We start from the raw sequence: 27886 nt of genomic DNA on the forward strand, positions 1-27886 counted from the left end.
GAAGGAAGGTGGCCAACTCCAGCAGTTGTCATCTCACCATCTGAAATGAAAGCTGGGAGGTTGAGTGAATGTCTGAGAACAAGGCTAGCAAAGCCCTGGCTCTGGAGACCCTGCCTTGCCTCCAGGCTCTGAGTTCTGTGCCATCAATCACCCTGTGCTGCTTTCATAAGACCCAGTGACCTTGACCTCACCTTGAGTTCAAAGCATTTTTGCATACTTGCTCTAGTTAGCTCCTGGGCCTTAATGGATTCTTTGGAAAGATGCTGGATTTTTGTTTGGCCTCATTTTCTGACTGCACCCTGCAAGTCATCTGACAAAAACATGTTTGTTTTAGAGGCAAGTGTTAGTACTGCATTATAATCTCTGTAACTAAAGTCTGGTGCTCTTTTTCATGTTTAGACATAGGCAGCTAATAACAGAGCACAACTGAGTTAAATAAATTTAGAAACATATTTGTTATTTTTAATCTTAATACAAAGTTAACACAGATTTTGGGTTTATAAAATATAGAAATCAACATAATTTTTATTGACATACAGCTCCAGTAAAACTTAAAATTCTGTGAGATAGGCATAACAATATTCTCCACCAATTTTAAATTAGATTTATTATTGCTACTATTATTTCTGTGCATTTGTGTGACATGCATGCACAGTACATGTATTGAGGTCAGAAACTAATGTAAGGGATTGCTAATCTGCCCCCCAAAATGTGGGTCCGAGATCATCAGTCTTGGTGGTGAGTGCCTAATTTACCAGCTGAACCATCTTGTCAGCTCCTCTGTCAAGTCTGAAATTTAACAGTAAGGCAGAAAAACTTTACTTGGAATTTAAATAAAATTGGGGGGGGGAGTTCTTCTTCAAGAAACTGAGGACTAGCAATGCTCATTGGGAAGAGGCATTTCCAAGTAGACCAGAGAATTTATGTTCAACCCTGAAATCCCACAAGGTAGCAGGATGGAACATGTTGTACCCCGAGTCCCCCAAAGACCTCCAAGAGACCAAATTCTGCAAAGTCTATTTATTGCTGCTAGTTAACTTGGGCATCTCCATCCATCTGATGCAGCAGAGCAGGAGAGACCCTGAGTAGCACTCAAGCAGGGTTTTTCTAATGGTTTGGGTAGAAGATCTAGGGGAATTCCAAGTCTATATCATTACAAGCTCAAGAGTGGTGCTTACGTCAGGTTAGAGATGCTGGTTTGAACTGATTAGAGAGTTGCAACTGAAAGGAAATTGCCCTGTCCTCTAGCAATCTATGTTATTGTATCCATTTGACCAGCAGATCCATTTCCTCTGATAGCTAGGCATCCCATTTTTATCTGCAGGAAACTCATTCCCTATGACAGCTATGGTATACAATCTATAACAGAGAAAACATCTCAGAGGACATATCTGGTGCTTTGTTTATTATGCCAGTTATGTTATAGCATATCCTTTATGTTATGGCAGGAAATGCCAGGTGTGCCGCTCCTAATTGTCTAGGGGTGATGGGGCAGCAGATCATCTGGTGGGCTTTTTAAGAACAATTTATCCAAGGGCCTGTTGTCCCCTGTCTGACCCTTCTCTAACCCTGGCATCCTCTCAAAAAGACTTCCAAAGAGTTGTCCTCTTAACTCCACATGCATACTTCTCCCTATCCCACACCCCAAAGCACATAAACTAAATTAAATTAAGTAATTGGTGAAATGATAAATAAAAAAGAAAGCGAGGTGATACTGAGTACCTTTCAGGAGGTCCTGCCAAGGTATGCCACTAAGCAACACACACCACCAGCAACAGCTAGTGCAAAGAGGTTCATTGGGGAATGGTGAGTGGAAGTGTGAAGGGCTGTGTTGGAGTGGAGACTTAAAGAGACAGAATGACAAGAGGAAGAAGAGATGCAAGAGAGAAAAGAAGAGGCAAGAGAGAGGAGAAGCAAAGAGATGTGAAAAAGGCAGAGGGATGGAAAGGGAGTGAGCTGTGTCTGGTGGGTATTTTTAAGGCTGCACATGTGGCAGAGCTGAGGGTGGACAGAACCCAATGACAAGTGGTGATGTAACTGCTGTGGTGGCAGCAGCAGATGCAGGCTGTTGAGGCGTGGCAGAAACTAACAATTGGGGTGTGTGTCAAACACTGCATCCTGCCTCTGCCTCCCTAGTGCTAGGATTAAACACAGGCACCACCACACCTAATGATATGGATTATCTTTGATGTCTAAATAGGAGTTGATGAAAACATTTTCATATCTTTGTTCCTCAATCATCTTCATTGTTTCTATTTTCCACATGGTTTATATCATGGTAAAGTAACCATACATATATACCATAGGACCTTCTGACTACAAAACAGAGGGAGATAATAAAAGTTCTATAAACATGGGGGGTTGTTTTCGTTCTCTTAAAATAAATTGCATAATGAGGGGCAAACAATGAATGAGAACAATGAAGTATATCTAAGGTTGACAAATTTCCCATCAAACTCATTTTTTTCATATGGTTCAATTCCATCTCTTTTGCTACAACCATTAAAATAGCTCCACACTACCACTTTAAGAACTTTTGACAAGTATAAACACATTTACATTTTTTTTATCATTAATCTGCCTCAACATTTTGTTTTATTACCCCTCTAGCCTATATTATTTGGGTAGGTTTTAGAATTTTTTTTAACTTAGGTAGCATATAAAATCAGCAAACTTGCTGGATTCACTGTGGGCACTGTATAAATAAACACTGATTGGCTGGTAGCCAGACAGGAAGTATAGGCGGGACTTACAGAGAGGAGAATTGAGGGAACAGGAAGGCAGAGGGAGAGACTGCCTGGAGCCACCGCCAGGACAAGCAAGATATAAGGTACAGTAAGACACGAGCCACATGGCAAAGTATAGATTAATAGAAATGGGCTAAAGTAAGAGCTAGATAATGATAGGCCTAAGCTAATGGCCAAGCAGTTTAAATAATGTAAGTGTCTGTGTGTTTATTTTATAAGTGGGCTCCGGGACTGGCGAGACTTGGTGGGACCCGGAGATAAAAGCTTTCCAGCTAAAGTTGGCTTGGTGCAGCCTGCCCTGTGTGGATGCTGATGCACATGGAAGCTATTGCCCAGAAGGAAATATGTCTGGTTTTCACAAGCCAAAGATGTGATGAAGAACAGAGGACTGCTGTATCTGCAGAGCCAAGTCCTCTAGCTCCTGGTTCATGGACAGGAAACATTACAAAAAGGATTTTCAGAGCTATTTTGGGTTGCACAAGACATCTGCAGTGTGTGTGTGCTTCTTGTGAAAAGATGGAAGAAGTTGCCAGCAGATCCAGAAAAACAAAGCAAAAACAACAACAACAACAACAACAACAACAACAACAAAACTGGAATCATGTTGTAGACACAAGGGCAGGACCCAGTCTAAAGACATTTAAATCAAAAAAGTGAGAACTCTATCTGGAAACCAGATGAAAAGCAATCACATCAGTAAACTGCAGAAGGAATTTAAACACCACAATCCTGATGCTCATAGCACCTCAAGTGCCTCTCCGGCCCAGTCTCTCTGCTTCAGGAACCATCAGATCAAGGCTCAGATACAGAGATGGCTTCCAGCTCTAAGAGGACTCCAGTTTTTCCTTTTTAGATATTACCTACTGGAAAAGGCAGAAAATACGTTGTGGGATCATCTCTAAGGGCAGTTTTGGCCAAGTCCTCACTGACACCCATCTCTTCCAGCTTTGCTGCAGCACAAAGCAAGCAGCTGCTGAGAAGCCTGAGGAGGAGGGGCTGGCACCTCGCCCCATCTCCCCTCAGGAGTAGTGACTGAGGTTCATGTAGAAGGGAACAAAGATTGATTTAAACTTTGAAAAGAACATAAAGCAACAAACTAACCCTCCTATTTTTAACTTGGATACCTATTATTCTGCCAAAAGACATTTTATATAACAGTTTTAATGTGTTACCCATTCCCCATCCAACAAACTCAGAAGCCAGTGTCTAACTTACTGCAAGGAAAAAAGTGTACATAATATTTAAGATGCTGGGTATTTCATAGGAAAGCTGAATGCTGTTGTAAAGTACTCTTCAAGTGTTTTTTTTTTGCTTGTTTAATAACCCCAAATGAATGAAATAAGGGGATTTCAGAGGCTAGAGGTGCGATTGTTCTATGATAAACCATATGTAGTTTAGTCTTTCTGTGGAAAGGTTGTGGTTGAGGCATTTTTAAATGTGTGGCTACACTTATTTTTCCTCATGATAATTTGTCATAATTCAGTAGCATGACCTGCCTCTAGAGACAGTTAAAAATTTTGGAATGCTTCAGCATTACCAAACTTCTGATGATTCAGACCTGTACTACTGACTATTAAGCAGAGGAGACTGAGATTTCTCCAAATAGCTTGGAGGAGGAAGCAATTTCTGAACACACAGGTAGCATCGTGCCACCTCCCTTCATCTTAATATTTGAAAATAAGACTTTATGTGAATCTTCTAAAACAGAACCGGAGCTCCTTCTGGGCAAGGCAAGCCTGTAGGATGGGCAAGGTCCTATACGGATAGTATCAAAACATCACCACATAGTAGAGAACACATGGTTAGAAACACTTATTAATATGTGTAAGTCCTGGGGATGCACTGGGCATAGCTGATGCTGCTTGAGGCACATTTCTTAGAGAACTTGCAGTGTGTAAATAATTGACATTGCTGTTAAATGACTACCTGGGACTCACTGAAATCTGTATGATTCAGTTCTAGATCTGGATTTCCTCAGTTGACCTTTGTGGAGGTTTTATCTATAGAGTAGCCCTTTGCCTTGTCTTGACCTTATTACAATTTGGGCTTTTGTTGCTTTTCTCCCACTATTTAAAGTAGACTTAAGAGAAGAGTTGTATATTTGAGATTAAGTTGGCTAGTTGAGTTGGTTTCTTGGTGTTGGGCTTCTGAACATCCACGTAGCTGAATGGAATGCCTCACATTAAGATCTCAGAGAGGGTTTCTCCACAGAACGCTCCTGAAGCTGTTCAATGGCTTCTTCTCAAAATTCAGGAAAAAACAACACTGCCATGTCAGACATCTCTTAGAGGGAAGGGTACATGCTGCCTTAGTATTCTGTCACTCATGATTATTTTGAAAACTGGATTTTTTTTTTTTTATTTATTATGTATACAGCATGTATGACTGCAGGCCAGAAGAGGGCGCCAGATCTCATTACAGATGGTTGTGAGCCATCATGTGGTTGCTGGGAATTGAACTCAGGACCTCTGGAAGAGCAGTCAGCATTCTTAACCTCTGAGCCATCTCTCCAGCCCGAAAACTGGATTTTTAAAGTCTGTTAGTGTTTCACAACAAGGAGAGCCACGGTTTATGACAACCTGTATGTAGTTTTATAGTTTTACCTTGTGTGCTTCTTCCTTTTGTGAAAAACCTACCTAGTACAAGCCACCATATGCAGACTGCCCAATGATTGATCATCTTTATTTCTGCATTTATATATTTATTACTAGACCTCAACTCAGTCTTCTCCCACTCAACTCTGCCTGTAAGCATACTTTATCTAGGCATGCACTTTGTATTAATACATTAGAAATCTACAAATATGTCATACTTTTTATACTCTTGGATAGTTATTATCAAAACTATTACTCTAGGGTATTGAATAAATTTAGTTTTATTAGAAATAAAATAAAATAAAATAAACAACCTTGGTATTTGATGCCAAAGTAGGATAGTGAATTCTGATGTAGCCTGAGAAAAATCTGGAGATAATATTTAAAAGTAAAAGTAGATGAAGCTTTTCATCTGCTAAGTAGCATTAAGTTAGTTGGTAATACTCACCTATTTTACTTTTATGTATACTTGTGTGTGAATGTTTTGCTTGTATGTATATCTGAGTACCAGAGGCATTCTTGGTACAGAGGTCAGAAGAAGTCATTGGGTCCTCTGGAAATAGAATTTCAGATGGATATGAGCCCCCTTATGTGTGCTGGGAACCAAACCCAAATGCTCTTAACTACTGAACCATCTCCCCAAGCCCCAAACTCATACTTCTTAAATTTAACAGATGGAATTGGTATTCTGAGTTACCTATCTGAGACAGCCTTATGGAATTTTATCAAATGTTTTGTGTCATAAACCAATGGAAAACACCATTTCAGAGATTTGAATGAATCCTTCAGGCTTTGCTCACAGTATTCCTAATGGAAGCAGATGACAGTGCCAGAGCAGGTCATTACTCTACATCTCCCCAATGTAATAGTCATGCTTAAGGAGTGAGAGGTCAGAAGGCATCTCCAGTATTCACACTTGCAGCTCAGCAGTTCCCCTCTGCTGTGGGTAGTGGTAAACTTTGTTCATGCATTTCAAGGCCATTTTCACTGTTTTGCTCTCCCAGAACCACAATGGGCAATTGTGAAATGGCATGGGGAAAGGACTAATGTAGTGCAGAAGGGAGATTCCTTTCTTTCCAGAAGCTCATCATTGTTACATTCTCTAAATCTGGCTGTTAACATAAAGGCTAGGTCATGAAGACTGGAGGTGACAATGCCATCCACATTCAAGGTGTCAACCCCCTATGTAGCCCTGGTTAGATGGGAATTCACTTTGTAGCCAAGGCTCCTGGAACTTGCAGAGATTCATCTCTGCCTCTGAGTTCTGAAGTTACAGGAGTGCAACACCATGCCTGAGTAAAGAAGAGTTGGAAAAGTGAAGAGTTGGAAATTGCTTTTTTATTCATAAAAAGTCTTCAATGGGGACTTTTAAAAGGCAGTCAGAAAATGCAATGTATATATTTAGCCAACTATTAAAACACTGACAAGAATAAAATAATTGACAAAAGATAACAAAATTTCTAACTAAAGTAAACACCAAGCAAACAAAACCCCAGCAAAGAAAAGACCTCTCCAAAAACTTAAGCTACAAATCTTCTTCTACTCTAGACCCAACAAACCAATGGAGCACATTTGGCTTTCCAAAGCACAAAGATGACTCAGACCTCCTCTATAAGTTCTTTCTCAGGACCAGTCAGTCATGCCAGTCCAGGCTGCGAAGCTAGAGAATCCCTAGTCATTTTCTTTATGGAAGACCCGATAACTGACTCACATAGGTGTGAGGGAGTGCTGTAGTCTCTGCAGTGCGTCATCTTCAGCAACACTTTCGCGAGACATGGAGTTGGCTTCAGCATTGCCCTGGGGAGGGAATCCTATTCTTCTCCATGTGGTATGTATAGATAACAGCATGACAGCCATGCAGGCTTTCTTGTCAGGTTTCTCACCACATGTGGAGGACTCAGACAGCTTACTAAAGACATGGAGAGTACACTGACAGAGTAACTCTGGCTCACCAACATACCCTCCCCATGCTGCTGTGCCCCGTTTGAGGACCACTTGTTAATAGATGGCTGGGTTCTGAGTAATCTTGGCAGGTCCTCTGTCGCTCAAGCTTCTTTCTGATGATTTATCTTCTCCTGGAATAATGCACCAACAGACACATGGATCCCTGCTGGTAGGTTGGGCTTTTCCTCATTGGTTAGTTCACAGCTACAAGATGTCTTTTGTTGAGGAGGTATTGATGCTAGAGTGGAGTTCTCTTAAGTGGTGCTGTCAGAGAAAGAATGGCAATTATTCCCATAAGCATCCTAACTCTGCTATGGCCTAGACAAAACCAGGCCCTATTCACTCACGGGACACCAATGTGAAGGAAGAAAGACCACCCCATGGATGCCATGGTTGCAGGGGACAGGAGTCAATGGTGGCCCTTTTGCCTGGCACACTTAGTGTCCCTGCTGAAGTAGGTTTGTCTGCAGCAGGCTCTGACCCTGGGCTGTGGCCTGTTCTAGATCATGCTGGAGTGTTTTAGACCTGGGAGAGGAAGGCAGCTGGAACACAGGCCTGACGGGGACCTGCCATGCCAGCATTTGAGTCCCCACCGGCTCCATTCAGCTGGACAATCTGCATTACCTTTGAGCTGAGCTTATTCTTTTCTTCCTCAAGAGAGAAGGGCCAGAGAGCAGCTGGCCCTGGATTTTTTCTCAGCCTTTAAAAATTGCTAGAGAATGAACTGAGAAATACACACCTAAACTAAAAACAAAAACAAACAAACAAAAAGAAACCAGCACATTTCTCCAATAGTTCAGATACATTATTTTGAAAAAACAAAAACAAAAACAAAAAAAAGCAGCATAGCAATGTCAGAGTCACAGTTCAGGAGAGATATGCATGGCCTTGAACAGATGCCAGGCAACTCAGCAACCTTGGAACCTAACTGTATGAGGCCCTCTAGTGGTGTCTACACAACACTGCAGTGTGCAGGCTCTGTTTACTCCTGCAGCACAGAAACTTCCTTGGCTTCAACCTGTCAAACTCTAAACCTGCTTATTTCCAGAGAAACTTTCCCACAGCAAACAGATGCACACTGCAGAAAGCCTGTAATCAGTAAGAAGGGGCTCCATGCAAATCTGCACCTTACCTCTAAAGGTGCCATCCTGAAGGAAAATGAAGAGGCAGGAGGGCACACTGTCTTCCATCTAACACTCTCCCTGTTAGGTTTGGGCTGCCATAGGAACATGTGTGGGGAGACATAAAGATCAATGAACTCAGGACATATGAGAGCTCAGAAACGAAGAAGGGGACACAATCTCTAGCAAGATTAAGGATAATACGTATTTTTCCTGGACAGACATTTCTGTTGACTGAACCAGCTCATACACTCAGATGTTCTCTCCCTGGCTGTGACTGAAAGACCATGCAGATGGGCAGAAATCCAAATAGGACAGAGATTCAGGTAGAGGGGAACTACTGAGTGCCACTCCCTCCTGGCCTGGGGTCCTACCTCATCTGGGAGACAGTGAAGTAATGCTGTAGCTTTTCTGCCAAGACCTTGTGCTTGGTGACCAGATCTCTCTGCTTCAGCAGGTATTGCAGTCTCTCCTCCAATCTTTCCTGCTTGTGTTTAGTAGAAGATTATGTTCTTAGTGCAAGGTTGAACACTCATATGCACACACACACACACTCCTAAACACACACACTCTTGAACACACACGTACAAGCATACTACATTGCATTCACATGTTTAGTTTCCCAGATAATGCTAATATAAGAAAAGATCACCCAGGACATTTAAGAAGAAACTGAACATTCCTTAGATGGAAGAACACAGTGGGCAGGACAGATGGACAGACCAGTCAATGAAGTGCACAAACCTTGTAAACCCAGTGCACAAAAAATGGACTTGTGGGGTGTTTGGCCCATAAGCCGTGCCTGTTCATCAAGTTCCCCAGTCCATGCACTAAAGGCTTGGGTCCCCAGCACTGGACAACAGGATGGTGGTGAAGCAGCCAATAGCTTCACTCAGTGATTTCCAGTGTCTCCAAGGTAAACAGCTTCCTCCAAAAGGAGCTCTCTAAACCACAGGCTGCCTCACTTCAGACACAAAGCAATGAGCCCAGGACACTAGAAAATCCTCAACCAGTTGCCAATAGAATCCTTTCATCCCTGTAAGGTGATTGTGTCAGGGATTTGTTTGAATAAGAGAAGGTTGACTAAGTCATAAATGATTGCATGTATTATTTCTTACTGAACAAGATTCCATGGAAAGCCCAGACCACATTGTACGTTTACACTCACAGATGATGGGTATCTGAATAGTTCTGACTTCAGGGCTGCTCTGAAGATGACTGCTACAACCCTGGTGTCAGCTAGTTTCTCTGTGAACAATTGATTTCCCATTCCAGAATCACTGGGTTACTTGGGGACTGCAGTTCAACTTTCTGAAAAATTGTACATAGCTTCTCATGGGGCTACACAATTTTACAACACCAGCAATGTCTGAGACTCTTTATTTCTCCTAACCTTCCATAAGGCCCATTTTAACTCAGACTTAACAACTTTGGAATAAAATCAGTTACTGAATGCTGCAGACACAGCAGAGGGTGAGTGCTTTAGACTATAATGAGCGTAAGTGGGATGCACTGAGACAGCCCTATTTTCAAACCTCAGCATGGCTATGGAACTTCTGCTCAGCTGAGATAAAACCACAAGCACCCCTACAATTCAGAATCTCTCAGGGAATAAAATTCAGGCCAAGCTTCAAGGCCAAGGTCAACTCAGCAAAGGTGAGGCCAAGGTGGAAAGAAAATGGTAGTAGGCCATGAGACTGAGAATAAAACAGAGTGTGGGACGGCACCTGACCATCCAGTGGGCAGTCACCATTCACTAAGAACAGAGAAGGGACACAAACCCTCATCCAGGCTTTCCTACCTCTCAGGCACTGTGATATGCCTCACCATCTCTTTCCTCACCATCATCTACTGTAGAGAGCAAAAAGCCATATGCACACAGGTAAGTACTGGAGAAGCCAGGAAACTAAAACACACAGCTTACATCTTCAATGGAATGAGGAGCACAGCTGCTCTTCCTGGAATGCTAGGAATGATGTCATTTTATAACCTGGTGACCCTTTGCTGTCTATTGAGACAGGCTCTGCCATATCTCACAGAATCAATGTTATTACTAATCCAAGACCTAGTCCCCTAAATCTTGAGCTTTTAGACCATAAACTTACTCTAAAGACTGAAGTCACTTGTGCGTTACAGCAGCCTAAGTGGCTTCTACGTTATCTTACTGGTGGCTAATCCTGATGCCCATAGGTATTATGTTTACCTCAGTCATGCTCCCTACAGCCTAGATTGTGGGCACCATCTATGTGTCAACTGTACCCATTCTGGTGAGAGAAGTCCAATGTACTTTGTAAGGAATCTCAATGTAAACATAACTTAAATTGTTGTGGACTTGGGACTGAGTTAATTGTTATCTGAATACTTTTTTCAAAAATTGAGCTATGCTTACATATGGCTAAAGTTAAATGATCTGGTCCAGACTCTTGGAGTCCTGTTCCAGCACTGGTCGCAATAAAATTGGGCTGAGCCAAGTTTCATTATTGTCTTTTCATGGATCATTTTCCCCTCCCTGTTGTAAAGCCTGCAAGGGAATCACCACAATGTACCCCATTCCTTTGGTTTTCTCCAAAGGATTTCCTTTCTGACTTTTTAAATTTTTTGTTTTTAATATTTATAAATATTTGTGACTCTGAGAACACTTGAAAGACTTTTAGTTACAGCAGTTTTTATGTGTTTGTTCTAGGGTGCTATGTGGACATGCAGAAAGATGGGCAGCTCCATGTGATGTTTGATTACATGGTTTCCAACAAAGCTGGCACAGGATTTTCTCATTAAAGTTAGTCTCTATCAGTTTTAAAGATGTTCCATGAACAAGTGAACATACACATAGAGGCTCACACACATTCTAAAGTGCACAAATATATACACAAACTCAACATGAATATAAACAACACACACACACACACACCACCACCACCACTACCACCACCACCACCACCACCACCAACAACAACAACAACAACATAACAGGAATTAGTCATGTGATATCTCTCTGTATCAATGGTCTCACTTCCCAAATAAAAAGACACAGACTAACAGAATGGATTAAAAAAAACAGGAAACATTTTTTTTTGCTGCATACAAGAGACAAACTTCAACATCAAGTATAGACATTATGTCAGAGGAAAGGATTGGAAAAAGATATTTCAAGCATATGGACCTAAAAGGCAAGCTGGTGTAGCCATTTTAATATTTAACAAAAAGGACTTCAATTCAAAATTAATCAAAAGAGATGGGGAAGTATACACCACGAAGATGACATTTTAATTCTTAAAGGCTTGCCCTAAGCACAAGGGCACCCACTTTTGTAAAAGAAATACTACCACAGCTTAAAGCACATACTGACCCTCACACACTGATATTAGGGAACTTAAATACTCCAATCTCACCAATGTTCATGTAACCAGTGTGCAGGTCATATAGACAAAATTAATAGAGAAATGTTGGAGTAACTGAAGTTATAAACCAAATAAACCTAACAGGTATCTACAGAACATACTACCCAAACACAAAAGAGTACACCTTCTGAACAGCACCTCATGGAACTTCTTCCAAAACTGACCACATATTCAAACATAAAGCAAGTCTCATCAGACACAAGAAAATTGAAATAACTCCCTGCATCCCAGCAGACCACCATGATTAAAGCTGGATATCAACAACAGGAAGAACAGAAAGCTTATAAGCTCGTGGAAACTGAAGAACTCTATACTGAATGAAAAGTGGGAAAACAGAAATGAATAAGAAATTAAACACTTTCTAGAATTCAATGAAAATGAATCCATAACATACCCAAACTTATAGGACACAATGAAAGTGGTGCTAAGAGGAAAGTTCATAGCACTAAGTGCCTACATTAAAAAATTAGAGAGATCTCTTACTAGCAACTTAATAGCACACCTCAAAGCTATAGAACAAAAAGAAGTAAGTACATCCAAGAAGAGTAGACTGCAAGAAATAATCAAACTCATAGCTGAAATCAGTAAAATAGACACAAAGAGAACAACACAAGAAAATCAATAAAACAAAGAATTGGTTCTTTGAGAAAATCAACAAGATAGATAAATCCTTATCCAAACTAAATAAAGATAGACAGAGAATATCCAAATTGATAAAATCAGAAACAAAAATGGGAACATAACAAGAGACACTGAGGAAACCTAGAGAATCACAAGGACATACTTTAAATCCTGTACTTCATCAAATTGGAAAATATAAAAGAAATGGATAATTTTCTCAATGGGTACCACTTACCAAAGTTAAAGCAAGATCAGATAAACAATTTAAATAGACCTATAGCACCTAGTGAAATAGAAGCAGTCATTAAAACTCTCCCATCCAGAAAAAGAAGAGTTAATGTCAATATCCTCAAATTAGTTCACAAAATAAACATAGAAGGAATATTACCCAATTCATTTTATGAGGCCATAGTTACCTTGAATGCCAAACCACAGAAAGACTCAACATAGAGAATTACAGACCATTTTCCCTCACAAACATAGATGCAAAAGGACTCAATAAAAATACTTGTAAACCAAATCCAAGAACATATCAAAGACATCATCTATCATGACCAAGTAGGCTTCAACCCAGAGATGTAAGAACAGTACAACATGAAAATTAGTCAATGTAATCCACCATACAAATAAACTGAAAGAAAAAATGATTATTTTAATTAATGCCCCCCCCAAAAAAAAGCCTTTGACAAAATCCAATACCCTTTCATGATAAAAGTCCTGGAGATATGTTACATGAACTGAAAAGGTCTTATAATAAATAAAAAGCCTGGAGCCCGAATGATCAGAGAGACAGAATAAGCCGCAGCCAACCTCACCTCGCCAACTCCTGAGCTGATCCTGTTTCCTCAGATTGAAAGCCTCTGAGTCCTCACTCAAAAGAGTCTTAGCTGAACTGCATAAAAGCTTCTAGTTCCTGGTCCTCATGCCTTATATACCTTTCTTCTTCCTGCCTTCACTTCCTGGGATTAAAGGCGAGTGTCCTTCCCAAGCAAAGACATGAGATCTCAAGCCTTGGGTTTAAAGGTATGTGCCACCACTGCCTAGCTGTTTCCAGTGTGGCCTTGAACTCACACAGATCCAGACAAATCTCTACCTCCTAAGTGATAGAATTAAAGGTAAGGAGTGTGTGCCACCACAGTCTGGCCTCTATGTCTAATCCAGTGGCTGTCTTGTTCTCTGATTTCTGGGAAAGTTTTATTAGCGTATACCACAGAGATATTGTTGACACAAGGGATATACCCAAATATAACAAAGATAATTTACAGCAAGCATATAACCTCCTTCAAATTAAATGGAGAGAAATTCAAAGCAATTTTACTAAAATGAGGAACAAGGCAAAGCTGTCCACTTTATCCATATCTATTCAATAGAGAACTTGAAGATATAGCTAGAACAATAAGACAACTGAAGGAGATCATGAGGATACAAATTGGAAAGGATGAATACAAATATCATTATTTACAGATGATATGATAGTATATATAAGTGCCCTAAAAAATCTACCAGGGAACTCCTACAGTTGAAAAACATTTTCAGCAAAGTGGCTGGATACAAGATTATCTTAAAAAATTCATTAGCACAAATACATACAAATAATAAACATACTGAAAAAAAAATCAGTGGAACAACACTCTTTACAACAGCCAAAAATACTATAACATGTTTTGTGGTCACTCTAACCAAGTAAGTAAAAGACTCATATGTTTAAAAACTCCAGGACTTTGAAGAAAGAAAATGAAGATGTCAAAAAGTGGAAAGCTCTCTAATGCTTGTGGATCAGAAAGATCAACATAGTAAAAATGGCCATTCTACCAAAAGAAATTTCAGATTCAACACAATCCCCATCAAAAATTCCAACAATTCTTTAAAGACCATGAAAAGACAATTCTCAACTTCATGTGGAAAAACAAAATAACTAGGATACCTAAAACAATCCTCAACAGTAACAGAACTGCTGTAGGTATCACCATCCCTGATTTCAAGCTGTACTACAGAGCTATAGTAATAAAACCACATGGTATTGGCATAAAACAGATACATTGATCAATGGAATCTAATCAAAGACCCAGACATAAATAAACATACCTACAGACATCTGATTTTTGATAAAGAATCCAGAAAGAAAGAATGGAAAAACGAAAGCATCTTCAAAAAATGGTGCTGGTCAAACTGGATGTCTGCATGTTGAAGACTGCAAATAGACTGATATTCTCTGTATTGTACAAAACCCAAGTCCAAGTAGATGAAAGACCTCAGCATTAAACCAGATACACTGAACCTGGTAGAAGAGAATATAGGGAATAGCCCTGAACACTGGCACAGGAGCTAAGATCAATTAATAATAACCTCATGAAACTGAGAAACTTCTTATGGCAAAGGACACCATCAATAGGACAAAATGGCAGCCTATAGAATGGGAAAAGATTTTCATCAACTCCACATCTGACAGAGGGAAAATATCCAAAATATATAAAGAATTCAATAGACTAGACATCAGCAAACAAAAACATCCAATTAAAAAATGGGGTACAGATTTAAACAGAGAATTCTCAAAAGAAGAATCTCAAATAACTGAGAAACACTGGAACATTCTACAACCTTAGCCATCAGGGAAATGTGAATCAAAACTACTTTGAGGCCGGGCGGTGGTGGCGCACGCCTTTAATCCCAGCACTCGGGAGGCAGAGGCAGGTGGATCTTTGTGAGTTCGAGGCCAGCCTGGTCTAGAGAGCGAGATCCAGGAAAGGCGCAAAGCTACACAGAGAAACCCTGTCTCGAAAAATCAAAAAAAAAAAAAAAAAACTACTTTGAAATTCCATCTTACACCTGTGAGAATAGCTAGGATTAATGACAGGAGTGACGGCTCATGCTGGTGTGGATTTGTCGCAAGGGGAACACTCCTCCATTTCTGGTGGGATTACAAACTTGTACAGCCTCTGTGGAATCAATATGGTGTTTCCTCAGAAAATTGGGAATTGATCTACCTCAAGACCCAGGTAAAACATTCTTGGACATGTAACCAAAGGATGCTCTATCCTACCACAAGGACACTTGCTCAAATATGTTCATTGTGGCTTTATTCATAATAACCTCAAACGGGAAACAACCTAGATGTCCCTCAATGGACAAAGGAATAAAGAACATGTAGTACATTTACACAAGGGAGTATAAAATGATATCCAATTGGCATTGCAAGCAAACGTGTGGAACTAGAAAAAAACATCCTGTGGGAGATAACCTAGACCCAGAAAGACAAGTATAATTTGTATTCACTTCTAAGTATATTATTAGTTGTTAGGTAAAGGATAATCAAGCTACATTCCACAGATACAAAGTAGTTAGATGAAGAGATGTCTCTAGAGGAAACATATGGGTCTCCCTGGGAAAGAAAAATAGAATATATTTTTCAGGGGGACTTGGGGTTAGTGGGAGGAGGTTTAGAAGGGATCATGTATTAGGGGGAAGGGATAGAGGGAGAGAGTATGGGGAGACACAGCTGGAGTTGGGGGCCTTTAGAGCGTGTTGTGGAAAGCTAGTGCAGAGAAAACTTCCTGAAACCTATATGGGTGATCCTAGTGAGTATTCCTAGTAATGGAGTGTACAGAGTCTGAACTGACCATCTTCTGTAGCCAGGCAAGGCTTCCAGTGGTGAGACTGGATTGCAGTCAGTTGAACTGTTGGGAAGGGAATTCTGTGGAGATCTCTAAACAACCCAGATTGATGCTAGGACAAAGTGTTCGTCTCTGAAAACTGACAGTGGGGTACCATTGTTGTGGGCAACATCTATACAGTTCATTGAACATAGAGAGAACAAGCTGTTGCCTTCATGGAGCTCTCACCCCTATCTTCTATTCTGTTTGGCCTGGAAAGGTACTCTGCAGGCTATAGAAAGAGAAACATGGACACCAACCAAGCTGCAAAAACCTCAACATATAGTCTGTCCTACGGGCAAGATGTGCTGGGGCTATGCTGGCACACAACTTGAGAGAGTGGCCATACAATGTCTGGTTTAACTTGAGGCCCATGGAAGGAAAAGCAGTCCATGCCCTACACTGCCAGGATGGCCAGGAACTGGAGACCAAATAGCCCACAGACCTAGGGTAGAACCAAATGTAACTACAAAAAAAAATCAATAAAATAATTGCTAATATTCTTGACAATATTCTGCTATCCTCATAGATTGGTGTCTTGCCAGTTGTCATCAAAGAAGTTTCTTCTAGCAGCAGATGGGTGCAGAGACCCACAGCCAGTCATTGTGTGGAAGTGGGAGACTAAATTGAAACTCTCTATCAGGTCACATGGCCCAGTGAATCACATAAGCAGAGCTCACACGAACTCACACAGACTGATGCAGCAAACATGGAGCATGCATGTGTCTGCACCAGCTTCTCTGAGTACATGTTGGAGTTTTAATGGGACTCCTAATAGTAGGAGTGGGTTTGTCTCTGACTCTTTTGCCTCCTCTCTGGACATCTTTCCTCCTATTGGATTGCTTTGTCCAGTCTATATGATGGCTTTTGTCTTGTCTTATTTTTGTTTAGTCTTATCTTGTTTTGTCATGTTTGGCTGTTTTCTCTTGGAGGCCTGTTCTTTTCTGAAAAGTAGCCAAGGGGGAGCAGATCTGAAGAGGAGGGGAGGTTTGTGGGCACTGGGAGGAGTGGAGGGAGGGGAAACTACTGTTGGGAACTATTGTATGAGAGAATGATCTATTTTCAGTAAAAAAGAGAATATTCACTCAATAACAATAAAAATAAATTATTTAATAGTTATAACACTCTAAAATAGTTATTAACTATGTAGTATCTACCCAAGGGAAAGCTTAAAATTTCCTTCCACTAAAATATTAACAAGGAGCTGAAATTCCTATGATTTGATGGCATATAATCATTTTCATATATAGCAGTGAGTTGCAGGCTGTGAAAAATGGGCAGGAGGTAAGATTGCCATTCCTGTGGAGACTGAATTTCATGGACAAACCAACAGGAGGGTTTGGATGCTGCCTCCTGCAGGAAAATCCTCTTCTATTAGAGATCTCAGACACAAGAAGAGCTGGAGGGTTGGTTGCTCAGAGCAAAAAGCAGCTGGAATGTACGAGATGGATAAAAGGTAATAACTTCCTCAGTTCCTTCAGGACAGACATCTTATCTGTTTGTTCCAAGTATAGCTTACTTCCTGGCATTTATGTGACTCCCAAGAAATATTCTTGAAAAGCAACCATTCTGTTATTTTTTAAAGCTACCTGTCTACTAAAGATGACACATCTAAATTATATTTTCACTGATGTTTTTGAGATCACTAATAATTTAGCACCTATGTCTTAAAAACACATATTTGTAATCCATTGACCTTTGACATTTGGTTTAAGTATTCATTTTAATTGAAGTATTTAGACTAGGTTTGAATTTGTGATGCACACCCATCATCCTAGCTACTCAGAGGCTGAGACAGAAGAACTGAATATTAAAGGCTAGTCTGAACTCTACTGAGTTCAAAGTTAATCTGTGCAACTTGGTGTGACCATTACTCAAGATTTTAAAAGACGGGGGATATAGCTCATTGTTAGAATATGTAACAAGCATTTGCAAAGCCCGGGTTTCAATGTTATTTTAATAATTAACTTTTTGAAGGGAAATTAAGGAGGAGTGGACCTGGGGTAGGAGGGAACTGGGGGTGAAGGAGTGGGAGGAAGGGTGGAGGGCGAACTGATGTTGAGATGTAACATATGAGAGAAGACAAAAAGGGTGACAATGAGAACCACTCCTTTGGCATTTTCACAGGGCACTGCTCCTTCAAAGCTGTTTCCAACCTGTGATCTCACAAGAGGCTAACTCTGCAGAAAGACTTAGGAATGATCACAGAAACCAACAATTGGATGAGATGTTGGTGATCTGATGGATAAGTGGGTGGATGGTCCCATGAATGTGTGTGTGAGTGTGTGTGTGTGTGTGTGTGTGTGTGTGTGTGTGTGTGTGTGTGTGTGTGTTTGCGTGTGAATGCACATCTGTATGATTAAAGATGGTGGGCAGCCTGCACACAATACCTCAGCCTACCTGCTTTTCCTTGGCCCAGAGGTCATAGATCTTCTCATGGGCCTCCCCACAGAGCCTCCTCATCTCCTCACAGGACTCTTGTAGTGAAATCTGCTCCCCCCTCAGCTTTCGGTTCTCCTCTCTCAAGATGCTCACTTTTTCCTTCAGATGAGTCCACTCACTCAGGAGCTGGCTGTGAAGGATGCTGAACCACCACAAAGAACAAGGTGAGCCCCATCCAGCCTCCATATGCCACTCCCACATCATCCATGCAAGGTCCCATGCCCAGACTAGAGTCCACTGTAGCCATGCCAGCATAATCTAGTAGCTGGCAAAGCCAGAGAAGAGCCAAATTTCAGAGAGACTCAGACTGTCTCTGAAAACCCTGAAACTGAAAGGGATCCATGTACTTCTGAGAGCAAGTTTGCCTCCCCCAACATGTGCTTAACTGTTCATGGTATTGGGAAAACAACAGCAGGTAGAGGGTAAACATTCTTGATGGAGGACAGAAGATCCAATGGGAATAGATTCCATCTGTGGGTCCCATGGGAACCAGCTCTGTAAGCCCCTGTCAGAGTCCCAGAGACACACGAATGCCTGATACCCCATCATGGTGCTAATAGTTTTTCTATCTAGAGGCCTCTGAGGCTGGCAGGACAATGATGGGAGTGGCTCACAGACACTTCACTCTTAGCAAAACTGGTCCAAGAGGCCCAAGTCAAGAGCACAAGGCAGACTGCTTGCTATGGGGCTCACAGGAGAGAACAAAAGGCCTCACTTTGGTTCAAAGACAAAAACATGGTAAAAAGCAGTCACTCCCAGGTAATGGGGTTGCAGTGAAGTCAGTTACTCACCTGCAGGAGACAGTTTCCTCGGTCAACTCCTTGCACTTGTTCAAGGCCTCACTTATCTCATTAGGGAATTTCTCCAGGTCCACCATCACTTTTTTATGTTCCATATTCAGCATCTCCAGCTCGAAATTGAGCCTGTGGTAGGGCATGGCCCAGGAACAAAGAACCCCATGAACACAGGACCCAATGACCATATGAATTCAGGTGGTGCCCTCAACTACCCCAGCACAGTTGATGTTGTATTATGGAACCTATAAAGTAAGACAATGTGGTGCTTATTAAACTTGCTGTCCTGGCCTCAGATCAGCAGTCAGGTGGTGCTAAGAGAGTGAGCCAGGGCTGCATGAGTGCCATCACTGGGCCTGGAGGAATTGATTAGCTCTCCAAGAAGTCTTCAGGGGTCTGTGTCACAAGTCTGGACCCACCAGAAATGTATGATAAATGTTGTTTGTGTCTTCAGAATGGGGATTTTTGATCCCAGGTTCCTATTGCTATATGGATGCCCAGATCACATAATCAGTATTTTCAGGGAGTAGACCCAACTTAAGGATAAATTTATAAGTCTCCAGTGGATTCCAATGGGCTGCCAACAGGAGCACACAGGCCAAGAACACTGTTGCTCACAGTGAGTTACTGACATTGCCTGGAAACTTCCTGACACAGGAAGAACCACATGCCCTGCCAGAGACCTCCAACTGCCAGGACTGGGTACACATGCACACACACACACACACACACACACACACACACACACACACACACACGGAGCCAAATAAATGTAGGGAGGTAGCATTGTCTCAGAGTATAAGGATCAAGACCAGAAAGGAGCAGTGATGAAGTTCAGCCTTCAAGCACACACTGAGATAGACCAAGTGGCACCTGGCCCCTCCTGCTGCTTCCAACAGCCACCAGCACCCAAGCACCTGCTGGTCAGAACAAAGAGTCACCATAAACTCACAGCACATAGCATCTCCCATAAGCCAACACCTGTCAAAGACTCTTGAAATGCATGTAAGAGCTCACACACTACTGCCCTTATCCCCAGACTGTGATTCAGGCCACAAGCTCTGCTTTTCATTTGGAGGAAGCAGGGCAGCCTGTATCCCCATCTCACTCCCAACTAGGCTTCTGTTCTGCCTCTCAGATGCACTCAGAAAAATTAGCCTGGGCATGAGGATACCCTGAAGGCACAGCCTCCAATGACCTGAGGATTGCTGGGGTTGACTCAGTAGGATCAAGATAGTCACCATAGAACTGGACATAATGACTACCTGTTGTTGAAATCATTGTTGGTGAAATTGGCCAGGATTATAGAGAGTTCATTCCTTTCATTGGTCATCATCTGTAGCTGACGGGTCAGTCTATCCACCTTGTTCATCTGCTGTTCTTGCTCAGTGAGGGAGGTTGGAGTTGATGCCTTTCCAGTAGTCCCTGTATAAAGATGAACATAAGTGAATTTGTACGGCTGTATGGCACAGGGCCAGGAGAGATCATGTTGAGTCCCAAGAAGAGGCCTGAGAAAGAGGGAATGCATGGAACCCAGTGAAGACCCAAAGAGCAGGACAGCTGTCCTCAAGTTGGGGCTCAGAAGCCATGTCTCTGTCCCCAGTCACTTTGGCTAGATATGTGCACCAGCCCCTACTGCAGCTCCACTGTCCCTGGAAGGCATATGTTACCCAGCCATGCAGCTCTGGAAATATCAGCTCATATCTGACATGAGACAGGAAATTCCTGAAGTCCCTAGTGCTTAGCACCACCAATCCCTTTTCACCTGTGTCCAGGACTAAAAGTAACTGAATGTCTAAGACCTTGGTGCATGGATAGGGAGTCCTCCTTGGTACTCACATCAGATACCCATGGAACCTAAAGGAATCCGCTGACAATGAACTGTAGGAACACCCTACCCTGACACCTCCTTAGTCTGTGACTCCTGATGGCCTTCTTTGCCACTCAAAATGAAATTAAGGAACTCCCAGAACAGCAGCTGCAGCCTTGACAGCTCCTGGCTCTCTGCCAACTAACCATCAGGAATCCTTGACTCTGAGTCTACCCTTTCAGGAATCCAGAGAAGCAGCATAGACCTATCTCTTTTTAAGACCCCAGCTACTGAACCCTATTTTTGGAAGGTCCACCTCAAGCCTCACTTCCTCCTTAGAAAGCCAGATCTCTCTGCCAACCACTGTGTTCAATCTTGCCAACATGACTTCTGGTGAGCCCTATAAGCACTTAAGGTATGCCCCAAGGACGGATGGTGTTACCACAATCATGGTGAATTCACAGATCTTGTCAAGTGCTCTCTAGGAGACAATAGAATGTTCAGAGGAGGGACTGTTAGAGTCACTGCCAACTGTCACCACTTATTTGATAACTATCTCTTCCTCAATTCACTAAAAGCCAAGCTTCCCTTTCCAGTAGCCTTCCTTGAGACACAGGGGAAGGCCTTCAGCACCTTCAGCATCAAGAGATCTCTGATTCATTAGAAACTTTTCACTAGGTCAACCTGTGGAGGTGAAGACTCACTTTCCAAACACTCTCCAGGAATGGGCTCTTCCCTTCCTTAAGATCTCTAATCAATAAGATGAGAAGTAAAGTATACTAAGAAATCAGCTCAGGATGATGGGGGAGGAAGATAAGTTCCAGGAAGTGAATGAAGATATCAGGAAAGATGAACAGGGATGTTACACTGTGGGTGAGTGGGTGGAGATTATGAGTGTCCTGTCAGACCAAAAATAAGTCACATAGGTAATGATGAAAATTTCTCCAAAACTTCAGCAGAGTACAGTCCATTCATCATGATGTTAGCAAAGGTGTGATCACCTAGTGACAGGACAGACTGGAGATACCTAAGGACTGGGCATCCTCAGGTGAGCCCTCAGACACCAAGAACAAACACCTGCAGGAAGAGTGATGGCCAATTCCTGTACCCAAGTTAGAGAAAAGATGACTGGCTAGTGAGCGGGCAGGAGCTCAGGAACCTTAGGGGTCACTGAAATGCAACAATGCTTGGTGGCTCCTGCCCTGCAAGTGGCTATGAGGTAAAATGAGAACCTACAACTTTGGCCAAGGGACTTTACTCTGCCTGTTATTAGCATCACACAACCAAACAATGTCCACTGAGGGTGAAGTTCAGTGCTGTAACTGAAGCCTCATTCTCCCTCCTATGCTTCTTCCCACTCGGAGTGAAAGCAGAGGCCCTGAGCAGAGCAGCTGCAGGCTTGACCATTCCTGGCTCTCTGCCAAACTAACCACCAGAAATCCTCAACTCCAGGCCTGCTTATTAGGAACTCAGAGAAGCTTAATAGGTCCATTACTTCCAAACAGCTCCAAGATCCTGAGTCCCATTGTGAAAAACCCAGCTGAAGCCTTTCCTCCTTCAGGAAGCTCCCCATCCCTTGTTCAGGACTCACTGCACTTTCCCCAGAACCATTTATTTCTTAATGTGTGGCACTGAGAATGAAGGCCAGCTTCCTTCCTCCTCTCTCTAGTCTCGTTATGTTCTGCCTTCCGTCTCCCAAGGAGCCTGCTCAGTCTTCCAGCATGGCTGCAAGTGAAACCTTTAGGTAATGAACAGATGCCCCAATGGCAGTTGGTGTTGCCACAACACTGGTGACATCACATGGAATGCCAGAGCTCTCCAGGATACAGGAGAATGTCCAGGGAGGAGATGGCTGATGTCCACAGTACAGCCTTTATCTCCCTGATAACTACTTCACTCCAAAATGATCTGAAACCAAGGTGCCATATCAGAAGTCCCTCTGGGGGGTCACACAGAAACTTCTTTGGCACACCCTCCTTCCAAAGTCAGAGATCTGGCTCTCTGCTTCATTAGAAACTATCTATGGGGAGTTGAAGGCTCACTTTCAAAGCACTGTACAGGAATGGCTCTTCCCCTGCTTCAGATCCATACTCAGAATGATGAGAAACAAATGATGCTAAGAATTGGGTCAGGATGATGGGGAGTAGGAGTGATGAGTCCTCTGAAGTAAACATCATGGGGGAAGATCTTCAGACTTTTAGAGATTCGGGAGTTCAAAACAAAGATAAGTCACATAGATAGTAATAAAAATTTCCAATGGGCGGTGGTGGCGCACGCCTTTAATCCCAGCACTTGGGAGGCAGATGCAGGCAGATCTCTGTGAGTTCGAGGCCAGCCTGGGCTACCAAGTGAGTCCCAGGAAAGGCGCAAAGCTACACAGAGAAACCCTGTCTCGAAAAAAAAATTTCCCCTTGAGAGTAAACAGAGCTCACTCAAGCTATGAGGCTGTGAGTGAAGATGTGATTAGCTGGCACAGTCATATCTGAATGGAATGGCAGAAGTTAGAAAGCCAGCTGTGTGACAAAGATCCAGCAAAACTGAGCCACATCATGGCTGCCATGCCACCTTTGGTTTTCATCTCCACCTGTTACATACTTGGGCACTTTTAATATTTGTACAATTTGAGGATATTGGGTTGATGGAAAATTCCTTATGAATCATTTATACCTTCTCCCAGGAATGCTGCTTCTGAGCTTACCCAGGAAAGTCCTGAACATACTATTTCTGCCCTGCTTTTAGGGAGATATCCTTATCTACTTGAAGGTCTTCCTTACACCTTGTAGGCTGTGACATATAAAGAAGCCAGAGGTCTCTTCATGAGGCTATGAGACACTCTTGAAACATCTGTCTCTATACTTACACTGGAACAAGATATTCAAAACAAAGTAAATTCAAAAAGGTCAAGAGGAGTTGGCCACAGTTCATATTACAAGGCTCTTCCCACTGTACACTCAGACAATTATGTGGCATACAACTCTGCCCTACACAGAGACATACTGATGAGCAAAGTATGGAGTGGAAAGATGATAAAAGTATGAGGACCTCCCTCTCTTAGAAGTTAGCTCATGTAGAGCCACTATAATGTCATTTGACCAAGGAACAACAGAATGCCAGGATTAGACATATAGACAAATTCTATAAAGTTATAAATGTGAACATTGATTGTATTATGCCAGAATTTGAATAATAACTGCAGCAGCTTTAGCCTGAGGATTTTTCCTGGGCACTCTGACCACTGAGAGTTAATAATACATTGCTTGAGACATAGCAAAATGTCCACAGTGGCTGAAGATTTTGTTTTGGTCTAGTGTCCTTGAAGCAACCAAAGCAACCAGCCTGAGCACAGGCTGTCAAATGCCTCTAGATTCTCCAAAAATTGGGCTATGGGGTTAATGAGTAAGAATGATAACTCTGTTTATTAATGATGTCAAAACCTGAGGGAAAATGATTTGAAATAATAACTCTATTCTGTCATAGTTTATTAATGATGACTAAAAGATGAGCAAAAGGAAGTGAAACATGCGTTCAAAACAAAAACTGATATGTTCTAGTTCCTGATAACTAAATTCTGTATAAATAAAGAAACACTCTGGCTGCTAGTCAGTCAGGCTGCAAGATTCTCTCAACCACCATGGCCTGGCTCACTTCCTTACCCCTCTGATGCCTTACATCCTCTGCTGGACCCATCCACCACTGGGGATGACTCCCAGCAATTAGCTCTTTACAGGTCTGGCTGTAGACACATGCGCCCAGTTAAGCCCCCAGATTTTAGAACAAACAGTCCTAGGAAGTGTATGATGGTCCAAATGTTGAATCAATAGACAAAAGAAAGGTCAGTGGCAAGGCAGTGCTCAGTCTAGGCTATGTAGAGGCACCTTGAGTGGGAAACACACGTGCACATGCATATGCACTCACACACACACACATAAACACACACACACACACACACACACACACACACACACACACACACCAGGAATTCAATAATCATGGGATAGAACATGATGTACATCATTATTATGGTGTTTCAACCAGCAAACAAAAGTTAAATTCCTTGGTCTGGAGCCACCTGTTACACTCTACATGCTTGGGAATGGTTGGTACTGCTATCTTTGGGTCCAATACACATAGGAGGTCATGAGAAGGACCGGCAAGGGGAGAGGCTCAGGGTTGTTGAATCAAAGAGCTTTGTTATAGCCTAACCTCACCTCTCTACTTTTGACAGTCCCTGTAAAGAGGAGCCCCCTGTCAGCCTGGAAAGCACGTTCTCCAGATCTCTGGACTTTCTCCACCAAAGCATGGAACCAAGGGCTGATGAAGTCTGTCAGGTGATCTCTGTCATTTCTGATGTTGAAGCCTCAATCCTGTAAATGTGATTATCAACCTTATTTCTAAATAGGTCTTGTAGAGACCAAGTCGAGGACCTATTGAAATTTAAGAGCAAAGCATGTGCCAAAATTGGTATGAAAATTTTTATGAACATGCAGAGCAGTGCTGGGGTAAAGAAGCAGAGGAGAGAAGTGAGATAGAGAGAAAATGTGAGAGATATGACTTTGCAAATCAATCTGAGATGTGAAAAGATCTAGAAAGCAAGGTATAATGGATTGCCTGCAAAGACCAGCAACTAAGAAGGAGGCCTGGTGTTGCATAATTGTTAGAAGGTCTTATTAATAAAATCAAACCTGGGAGCCAGGTATTGGGGTGAATGCTGGAAGATCAGAGAGACAGAACAAGCCACAGCTACCTCATCTTGCTAATTCCTCAGCTGATCCTGTTTCCTGAGACTGGATGCTTCTGAGTCCTCATCCAAATGGACCTCTGCTGAACTGCTGCTCAAAAGCCTAAAAGCTTAACCAGCCAAATGCTTCTAGTTCTCTAGGGTCTCATTGGTCAGATAGCTTTTTTCCTTCCTTTTACATCCTCCAGGTAACCAGGGGACAGCCTCCTCATTTAGAGTGGCACAAGCTCATTTAGAGTGGCACAGGATACAGCTTAGTTTCACAACCCTCAAGTCTGACCTCAGAAGCCAAGAGAAAATTGGCACAGTTCACAAACACTCATGTGGACGGAGATGCCCAGGTTATCTGCCTGATCACTTGAGAACCTTGCTGCTGATGCTGGAAGTGAGATGCTGGGACAGCACATGGTCACCATACTAAGCAAGCCATCTTCTCTAATATCATCCCAGGACACTCAAAGCTTGCAGGAAAGATCCAGTTCTGTTTTTGTCCACTGCCTCTTAAAGCCCTTAATATTGTGAGGTATGTAAATGTATTATTTCAGCTTAGACATTTGCCTAGAAAAGAAAACTGATGTACCCAAACCATAATGACTTCTGATCTCTCTGGCTCCAAGAGAGTGTTTTTCTAAGTGTGTACTCTTTATAAAAGGCAAAACACCCATACACATAAAATGAAAATGAAGCGAGATCTTTAGTGTCCTGGATATTAGATCCTTACTGAAACATTCACAAACTATTCTCATGTGTAGGTTCATGTGTTATTCACTTTCTTTTTGTTATTCTTATTGTTGATGATGTTTGGGACAGGGTCTCTGTATGTAGTCCTGAAACTCATCATGTAGCCTGTGCTGGCCTACAGACATCCAAATCTATTGTGTTGGGATTACAAGTGTACATCACTATGCCCCACCTTTTTGGGGGTAACTTCTTTTTATTGTTTTCGTTTTGTCTTTTGAGACAGGATCTCACTCTGTAGCCAAGATTATCCTAAATTTCACTCTGTAGACTAGGCTGACTTTGAACTCACAGAGGTCTACTTGTCTATGCTTTGTGAGTCCTAGAATGTAAGGCACAAACTATCATGTAGGGCATCATTTTTGATGTGTTTTTAATATATGGAGGAGAAAGAATATATTCATAGGAAAGAATTTCAGTACTATGCTATGGATTTAATGTAGTCAACCCTTCTATTTTTATATGAACTGTTATGTGGATTCCAGTTCCCAATTCAGACTCTCAGAGTGACATGGAAGTAATCCCAAATTTCCACAAGTATCCCAGAGATTCCTGTACATTAACCTAAGTTCAGACTTGGTTTTCTATCTTGCCAGGTGGAATAGAAGTATATTTTATATTCTTCTGCTTTGATTGTGTTCAGCACTATCAGGCAGTCTGTTCAGTATACTCAAGAAATAGTGATGTCCAGGAGGAGGTCACGTTTCTCACAGAGACACTTCTGTGTGGACTCTGTGAGCATGGTTGCTGCTGGGAACCTCAACTTCCTCTAATACTGAGATGGCAGAGCCTTAAACACTTAGGAAGTGAATTCAAAAACAAATGAGGAGCAAGAGCTTGGGCTGGAACTCTACACTGTCAGTATGCTGGTGAAATGAAAAGCCCCACATCCTTCCTTGTTCATTGACAGGGACAGGAACTCAACAAAAATGTAAACTTGCCGTTGTGAGACATCAAGTAATTAATGAAAATCACAATGTACCACAGGTTGCACCCAAACCTCATCACCTCTCTAGGCATAGAAACTGCTCTATGATTAAAAGAAATATCCTGGCTGAACAAACTCTGAACTCTCCAGTCCCTCCTGTGTGGACTAAAGAAGTGGGAACTTGTTGAGTGTGCATGGTGATTGAACCCCAAGCTTCCTACATGGTAGGAATCATTCTGCCAACTGAGCCATGTCCACAGCTATTGTCTTTTCCCCCTTTGCCTTTTCTTTTCTTTTTTTGATTTTTTATTTTTTTTTTTGAGACAGAGTTTCTCTGTGTAACAGCTATGGCTGTTCTGGA

General features: G+C 42.0%; 1 protein-coding gene and 1 pseudogene across 1 annotated transcript; one reads left to right on the plus strand and one right to left on the minus strand.

The window, feature by feature from the left end:
- The first annotated feature begins 3125 nt into the window (after window positions 1-3125).
- Window positions 3126-3968, plus strand: LOC143269283 (SIN3-HDAC complex-associated factor pseudogene; annotated as a pseudogene).
- Window positions 3969-7555: 3587 nt separating this feature from the next.
- LOC143269263 (disks large homolog 5-like) lies at window positions 7556-22908 on the minus strand. The gene is made up of 6 exons (XM_076554364.1): window positions 22713-22908; window positions 20577-20736; window positions 19309-19440; window positions 18476-18659; window positions 8781-8890; window positions 7556-8501 (listed from the first exon to the last, which is right to left on the minus strand). The coding sequence occupies exons 2-6, from the start codon at window positions 20681-20683 to the stop codon at window positions 8420-8422; spliced, it is 615 nt and encodes a 204-aa protein (XP_076410479.1). The 5' UTR covers window positions 20684-20736; window positions 22713-22908; the 3' UTR covers window positions 7556-8419.
- Window positions 22909-27886: the final 4978 nt, after the last annotated feature.

Source organism: Peromyscus maniculatus, chromosome 18 (assembly GCF_049852395.1).
Source record: "Peromyscus maniculatus bairdii isolate BWxNUB_F1_BW_parent chromosome 18, HU_Pman_BW_mat_3.1, whole genome shotgun sequence".
Classification (NCBI taxonomy): domain Eukaryota; kingdom Metazoa; phylum Chordata; class Mammalia; order Rodentia; family Cricetidae; genus Peromyscus; species Peromyscus maniculatus.

Bases quoted from the DNA above. Each gene is read 5' to 3' on its own strand.
- LOC143269263 (XM_076554364.1), bottom strand. From the start codon at position 20,683: ATGAACAAGGTGGATAGACTGACCCGTCAGCTACAGATGATGACCAAT. The intron at 19,441-20,576 runs GTAGTCATTATG...GCCCTACCACAG, and splicing joins AACAATGATTTCAACAACAG to GCTCAATTTCGAGCTGGAGA. The intron at 8,502-8,780 runs GTAGGACCCCAG...TTCCTATGGCAG, and splicing joins TTCACTGTCTCCCAGATGAG to CCCAAACCTAACAGGGAGAG.